At 44.2% G+C, this 7,741-nt stretch overlaps 1 protein-coding gene across 1 annotated transcript; it reads right to left on the bottom strand.

Moving 5' to 3' along the window:
• Positions 1 to 1,110: 1,110 nt before the first annotated feature.
• On the bottom strand, positions 1,111 to 6,865 carry LOC139373244 (formimidoyltransferase-cyclodeaminase-like). Its single transcript, XM_071113544.1, has 13 exons — positions 6,505 to 6,865; positions 5,940 to 6,123; positions 5,393 to 5,521; positions 5,004 to 5,092; positions 4,499 to 4,678; positions 4,147 to 4,284; positions 3,792 to 3,985; positions 3,571 to 3,700; positions 3,276 to 3,437; positions 2,615 to 2,658; positions 1,941 to 2,079; positions 1,524 to 1,619; positions 1,111 to 1,324 (listed from the first exon to the last, which is right to left on the bottom strand). Exons 1-13 carry the CDS (start codon positions 6,556 to 6,558, stop codon positions 1,241 to 1,243), a joined length of 1,623 nt encoding a protein of 540 aa, XP_070969645.1. The 5' UTR covers positions 6,559 to 6,865; the 3' UTR covers positions 1,111 to 1,240.
• Positions 6,866 to 7,741: the final 876 nt, after the last annotated feature.

Genomic DNA, 7,741 nt, shown 5'->3' with positions numbered 1-7,741 from the left:
GATGGTCTCTACGACCAGGGCTACCGTGTTTAACGCCACGATCTCCATGGCAACCGCGGTGATCACCATGGAAACCATGGTGACCATCACCTCTGCCACCAGGGCTGTGTCTGCCACCAGGGCTGTGTCTGCCTCCATGGTCATCACTGCCTCTGCGGTCTGGAGGGGTAGCGACCCTCTGAAGGCCCATGGTCTCGTCCCCCCCCAGAGTGGTGGTCCTTATCCCCAGGAGGACAGCCCCCCGGTCCCCCTGGACCACCATGAGGCTGTTTCTGCTGATCTAATTCATACCCTGAGGGGTGACGACCCCCTAGATGAGACAAGCAGTCAAAAATAAAATGATCATTAAAACACAGCTAGGCAAAATATGTTCATAAAATGTTATATGTCGAGCAGACAAAACATTGAGGGTATTTTACCTGAGCTGCTGTCAAACATTTCCGGCGATTAAATATGTTACTTTGATAAGAAAATTGCAACAAAGGATTACGTTTTTTTTAACCACTGTTTTATCATATTAATATAAGGCTATAAAACAGATTGACCTGCCCAAAGTTCCTTGTTCAAAGCCTAAAGGTATTCCAATACATTACATGTAATCAAAAGAATAATGAATACTCATTTGAGATATGCAAATACTGAATATGTGCCAGAAAGATAAAATAAATCATGCATATTTTTAACATAGAACCCAGATTAAATGAAGAGTGTACACACCTGTAACTGGTATGTATAAGCAGCTCTCGATTTCTGTCCTTTGTCTTGTGTGAAGGATGTTCTCTTACTTAAAGGAACTGGATAAACTACAACCTTTAATTCCCGTCATGTCGTCCTGCCTGTTGTACTACACAGGTGGAGCTGAGGTATGGGCGGGGTTCATGTCCCGAGACACACCTTGCATCACTTTGTCATTCAGAAGCAAATAATACTACTCTATCATCATAGCTTCACGTGGAAGAGAGAACACGAAACATTGTGGTACTATTGTATTTCATGTGATTTAGAACACTTTGACTGTGATATCTTGGCTTGGTGTCAGCTGCTGCTATACGGTACATTACGCAAGTGTTTCTTGAATTCCTAACAAAGCAAAGGAGTACGACTGAGGAGTAGTTGATCAAGCATTTATTTGAGTGAACCCAGTTTATTTTGTAAAGTGTTATGAGAATTGATGGTTTTGAAAGCCTGGTTTGAGGCTTAGGCAGGCAGTGGGTGGTGCTTTGGTAATGTGGTAACTTCTTCAATCTTTTCTCTCTGCAGCATCCAGGACTGCATTAGCACTCTCCCTGGCCTCAGTAAGCAGAGCTGACGCTCTCTGTTGAGTCTGCAAAACACAAAACATGAGTGTATAAGTGTAACTATGAAATAACTGTATAACAATGTAATAATCCACTGGCTCTCATCAAAATCAAGCCGTTTTTGTTGTTTTGATTCATTTTCCAGTATTGATAGATTACCTACGTTGTAACCTAGGCTACATCATTTTGGAGCGAGAAAGACCTATAGGCTACATTGTAACTTACAGCCACTTTGAAGGACTCATCTGCGATATCCTTGAGGTTAATCGCAACGTTGTAGTAGGCTCCAAACACTGCTGTTTCCAGGGCTTTAGCTGCTACCTGCAACACCACAAATAATAACCATATAAGGAAGATGTTTTGTAGGCTGTCTACAGTACAATGCATGTCATAGCTCTGGGGCATCTGTCAGGAAAACATTTTGCAACCAGACTAAATAGAGACACTTATGGGTGTCCTGGTGTTTTGAGATGCTGTTTTACGGTATGCCAGTAAGATGGTATGTGTAGATAAGCAGTTGGCAGGAATCAGAATGTTCCACAGTTATGTCATTAAAGCATTCCACTCAGGTGTGCTTGCAAAGCTGCAATGCAAAGTCCATAGACAAGACAGGGACTCTGTTCACGGTTTCAGTCACGATACCTGGAGGTCAGACTTGCAGGCCACGTTTCCGTAGAGCACCATTTCCTTTAGACAAGGCCACAGCAGGTTGACTCGTTCAGCCAGAGACAGTGGGACCGCCACGGCTTGCTTCAGACCCTCCTGCATGGCATCTTCCCTCCTGGGGCAGGAACAGGGATAGGGGTAATGGTAAGGCAGGATTAGGTAGGGATAGGGGAAGAGGCAGGTCAAAAGCAAGACCAGGATTATGGGAAGCAGGATTATGGGTGGGGATAGGTATAAGGTATAGGAAAGAGGAAGAGTAGAGAAATTAGATTTGGAGCATGACAAGACGACACCATGACTACAAGACTACACCTTACATACTATTAGATCAGGTGAGCTGACAGTAAATGAACTACAGTTAACCAGTCTTTTTTGGGAAAGCCTGCTTTACATGTTTACAGGGATAGGCCAGGTTGCTTGCCAGGTAAAATGAGGTGAGGGCGGGATACAGGAGAATGTACAGTAATGAGTTTCCATAGATGTCAATCTGAAGTAAAGATGGTTTGAAACAGTTCCAACATGCTGTGCTGTTTAAAGGTGTGTGTGTGTGTGTGTGTGTGTGTGCTTAATTACACATCTACTTTAATGACATGCTTCTCTGACATCTTGGATTCGACAGAACTGCCACATGTTGGTAGCATGGCAATCACCTTTTGACTTCATCTGATGTGTTTCTTGGCATCTTCAATGCAGCCTGAAAACGAGAAAGTTCAACCTAATAAAACATCAAGATCTTACCTTGGGTCTAACCTTCAAAGTAAGCATTTACAAGGAACAAAAACATAGTTTTTATCACTCGCTCTTCACCTGAACTTTAATCATCTGAAATATTCATCATATTTTGTGCGACTCTCCGCTTCGCTAAAAGGCAGGGTTGCGTCAGGTAGGGTCGCATCGAGCGGCAGGTAGCCCAGCGGTTAGCTCATTGGAGCAGTATCCGAAAGGTCGCTGGTTTGAATGCCCGAACCGACAAGGTGAAAAATCTGTCTGTGCCCTTGAGCAATGGCACTTAAACCTAATTTGTTCCAGGGGCTCCGTACTCCTATGGCTGACCCTGTAAAATAACACATTTCACTGCACCTATCCGGTGTACGTGACAAAACTTCTTTTTTTTTTTCAAGGCATAAGTTTAGCTAAGTATTTTTTTTCTCAGCTTGGAATCCAATCTGAATTTGCTCTGAAACAGAATAAAGTGAAACAATAGTGAAAAATATTCAGTTAGGATTTCAGTCTCTTTTTCCTGTATAGTTCCTGCTTTCACTAGCCCGGTTAACCCAGACTGAAGGTTTCCATGATATGTTTTCCTCTCACCATGTAGCGACTGAACGCCTTGGAGTCTGCGTCCACCATGACCAGCAGTTCATTCATGGCCTGATGAAAGGGAGGGATGAGTCTCCGCATGATGCTGTCCAGGCTGTCAAACTGCCTCTTCCCATAGGTCATCTGACCCACCATGGCTCCCAGAGCAGCCCCCTGAAACACACACACACACACACACACCTTTGACTCCTTGTATTGTACATACTTTATATTGGTTTATTCCTATGTGCTGGGCAAGGTCATACGGGGAATATAGTCATCTACATGATATTAAAGATGGTTGTACCATTGCAGCGACGGCAGCAGAGACTGACCCTCCTCCCGGAGCAGCGGATCTGGCCCCCACGCTGCGGACAAACTGCTGCAGAGACAGAGACACCAGACGCTTGTCCTCCTCAGTCCTCTCCACCATGTACCTAGAGTCACAACCATAGAAATAGATTTGAATGACTAGAATGGGGAAAAAGTCCCTTAGACCATGGAAATTGTGCACTCATTGGTACTCACTCTATGATTCTCTCTTTGGGGTCGAAAGGCCCAAGTGAATCGAGCCCAAGTTTACTGATGACCAGACGGACTTTGTGCTCCTCCTCCACAATGAAGAGCCTGTCTCTCTGGATGTAGAAGTCGGCACAGTCCAGCACGGCTCTCAGAGGCATGATGCCTACAATCTGAGAGCCCACCACTGGCAGGTTCAGGTCCTGGGGGGAAGAAGGAAGGAAGGAGAGGTGTCAAACTGGCTGAACGTTTTGACAGTATTAGTTGTCCTTATGTCACTGGTTCAAACCACCAGATCAGTGCGAGGGTTTTGTACAAAAATGCTGTACTGTTTTCAACTGTGGTTGTTGTTGTGTTGTTGTACCTTGGCAGCGCTGCAGATCTCTTCGTAAACAGTGTGGACGGGCGTCAGCTCAAAGTCCAGGATGTTGGTGGACACCTGGGCTATGTTCGCCTCTTCCAGGTACCAGCCCATTCCCTGCACCTTCTTCAGCAGACCCGGCTACAATACAAATCAATCATGTTGCTCTCTTTGGAAGCAGACAAGGCATATGACTCAAAAATAGGCCTTTATTAGTTCAGCATCAGTTATAAAGATGAGGAAAACAATGATGTCTCAGAAAAATGAGTAGAATCTCTTCCGAAGCCAAAGTAGCTGTGTGTCATTCATCTCTGACATTGGGCGATCAAGATGTACAGTAGCGAGCCTACCCTACCTGGTCTTTGCTTCTGCCCTGTTCCCGGATATCTAGTGCAATCCGATGGGCTTGTTCCTTGGTGCTGAGTAGGTTTATGTTGTAGGCAACCAGGAATTTGCGAGCGCCTGCTACTGTAGCTCCCCAGGAGGGCACGAAGGCGGCAGGGCCATAGTCAGGAGACCACTCTGTCCTCTTCAACTGAGGACAATAGACACATCGGTATAATTTAGTGCTTCCAACCCCTCTTAAACATTGTGCGTTTGAGCTACAGACTTTGTTTTTTTACATTGGATTTGTCTATTTCTTCTGCATCAGCCGTTGCCAACAATTAGCCTGGGAGTTGAACTAGAGCAGTGTTAGCGAGACAAGGGCGGATCCAGAAAATGGTTCTTCTCACAAAAAAACGTCTAAAGTAAAGTACCGCTTTTCATTTTTAGCTTATTTTTCACAGATCTATGCTCTTTTACAACGAGGGAAATGTTGCCCATAGGGTACGAACACAATGAAGTTAGGTCAAACTCACTTTCTCAGACAAGGCCTCATACTCCCCTGCCCGGACAGAGGGAAGAGATCTCCTGTTCTCCTTCCTCGCTGCTTCTCCATAAAGATACACTGTGGAGAAACGACAATGTGTCTTATTCACCTTTATGTGGCTTTCTGAGAACAATACCATTATTTTACCAGGTAAGTTGACTGAGAACACATTCTCATTTACAGCAGCGACCTGGGGAATAGTTACGGGAGAGGAGGGGGATGAATGAGCCAATTGTAAGCCAGGGATGATTACCATATGAGAAAGAATACACAGAGTCAAGGTGCACTGCAATGAAACTGACCCTATGGCTTTGTCCACAGCAAAGTAAATGGCCAATATGTTAACTATAGGTCAATAGGTCAGAGAGGAAAACCTACCAGGTACATGCAGCACATCTGTTAAGTGCTGGGCAAATATGTTGGCACAGTTGACACAGTCCTCCATAGTGACATTCTGGACAGGGATGAAGGGACACACGTCCATGGCGCCCATCCGTGGATGCTCCCCTACAACAAACGTACATATTATTCCAATAAACACACTAAACAACTTATCAACAGTACTTAGCCACCCTTTATTTGCACTTAAAAGTGAGGTCAGGCAGCAGGTAGCAGGTAGTGGTTAGAGCGTTGGACTTGTAACCGCAAGGATGCAAGATCGAATCCCCGAGCTGACAAGGTAAAAATATGTCTTTCTGCCCCTGAGCAAGGCAGTTAAACCACTGTTCCTAGGATGTCATTGAAAATAAGAATGTGCTCTTAACTGACTTGCTTACTTAAAATAAAGGTCAAATAAATAAAATAAAAGTCATGTGGGATCTTTGAACATAACTGTTTGACTAAGTCATGTGAGAGTCTCTCTTTTTATCTCTCTCTCTCTCTCTCTCTCTATCTATCTCTCTCTCTCTCTCTCTCTATCTCCTACCTGAGTGTTTGGTCATATCAATGAGTGGGAAGGCAGTGCGTGCAGCGTTCAGTGCACCCTCCACCACAGCCTGTGGCGAGCCTACAAAGGTGTAGACTGTACGGTTGGTGGAGGATCCAGGGTCCACGTCGAGCAGACTGCATCCCTCCGTGCTGGAGATGGCCTCTGCTATGGCATCAATCACCTGGAATGGGAGCAAGTCACATTGACTCTTATAGCTTGTTTCTGTCCACATACAGTTATTCAGAAAACATTTTGTTGGTATCTCGAGATCATATTCAGGATTGAGATTATACTTTAAAAGTGTTTGTTTGCTTAGGTATTCACAGTCTCCTTGAGCCCCCCTTGATTCCAGACACACTGATCTCGTAAAATATAGAAACATGTCAAATAAAAATGATGTCATTGGTAATCAAGATCGATGTTTCCGACAGAAAGTCTTCTTACATGACGAATATAAAGCTATCATGTGTGTTGTGTTAATCACACCACAGACTATTACTAACAGCTTCCTTCTGCTGTGCCAACAGGTAACCCACTTTCTGTATCTCCCACGCCCACTCACCTTTTTGTTCCGGCCCTCTGAGAAGTTGGGCACACACTCCACCAGCTTAGCCATGATGCGTAATAGTCACAGAGTTGGGTCGTCCGAGACAAGGACTCAGACCAATTTAAGGCAGAAGTGTATTCCCCCTTTCTCTCTGCTCCACGAGCACACACCAACCCATCCAGTCTGTCTCTTCATCCCCCAAAACGGGACATTTAAGCAGTCTGTCCCTCTGTAACACTGGTTGAATCATTAACTTGCTCCACTGTCCTCTTATCCAGGTCAGCTGGCATTGATTCCCATGCTGCTCTAGTCTAATATTTACCAGGACCTGGCGCTGATGTTGCCAGCCTCACATGAAACATTCGCAGACACTAATCCCTGATTCCCCGTAGGTTAGACTTAAATACAGGAGCACCGGATGCAAATGGTGAAGGAATGAATCTAGTATGATCAAAGGAGGTATCCAGGCTGACAGACAGATAGCTGGTGAACTCTCCACTCTAGCTATTACCTCGGCTTTCTCACCACAGCCGTAGTAAACACTTGGCTAAATCCTATTGGATGATATCTCAGGATCAGAGATGAGAATGAGAATTCCAATAATTATGACTGAAATGTGAAGTAGTGCACAGATCCGCTGCATTATCATATAGCATTCATTGTGTATTCATGTCTTGTGTTTATGGTACGCAGAGTTTCTGAACATTTTGGGACCAGTAACACAGTTTCATAAATAGTACACATAATATGCACTATCACCAATAGGATTTCTTAAATCTGAATCAAAGAGCTTCGTGTTGGTTATTATTAGCTATGGCAGTAGTGGCTCTGTTATAGCCTCTGTGACATTTGTCCCAAAGGATTGAACAGTCTCGAATGGTCAAACATCCTCAGCAATCAGCATTGAGCTAGGTGATCAAAGCATTACTCAGCTAAGTAGCAATCAAGTTGGCCGATTCTTATTATGTTTTTAATTTTTTTATTTTATTGAACCTTTATTTAACTAGGCAAGTCAGTTAAGAACAAATTCTTATTTACAATGATGGCCTGCCAATTGACAGATCCACATTGACATATCGGCCAGTTTATATTTATACAAAGATGTAGCCGACTTCTTTGGTCTTGATACACTGAAGATGCAACCACTGAGGCTGTAGGCTGTGCTATCTAGCCCAGTGTTTCTGAAACTTTTTCTGGCCAAGGGACTGTGTTCTAGCCAACTGTTGAAGGATTAACTAACATCAATTAATGA

Source organism: Oncorhynchus clarkii, chromosome 18 (assembly GCF_045791955.1).
Source record: "Oncorhynchus clarkii lewisi isolate Uvic-CL-2024 chromosome 18, UVic_Ocla_1.0, whole genome shotgun sequence".
In the NCBI taxonomy this organism is placed as follows: Eukaryota; Metazoa; Chordata; class Actinopteri; order Salmoniformes; family Salmonidae; genus Oncorhynchus; species Oncorhynchus clarkii.
This window is presented reverse-complemented; position numbering and strand designations above follow the sequence as displayed.

Bases quoted from the DNA above. Each gene is read 5' to 3' on its own strand.
- LOC139373244 (XM_071113544.1), bottom strand. From the start codon at position 6,558: ATGGCTAAGCTGGTGGAGTGTGTGCCCAACTTCTCAGAGGGCCGGAAC. The intron at 3,701-3,791 runs GTGAGTACCAAT...TTGTGACTCTAG, and splicing joins CCCAAAGAGAGAATCATAGA to GTACATGGTGGAGAGGACTG. The intron at 1,325-1,523 runs GTAAGTTACAAT...TGTGTTTTGCAG, and splicing joins ATGAGTCCTTCAAAGTGGCT to ACTCAACAGAGAGCGTCAGC.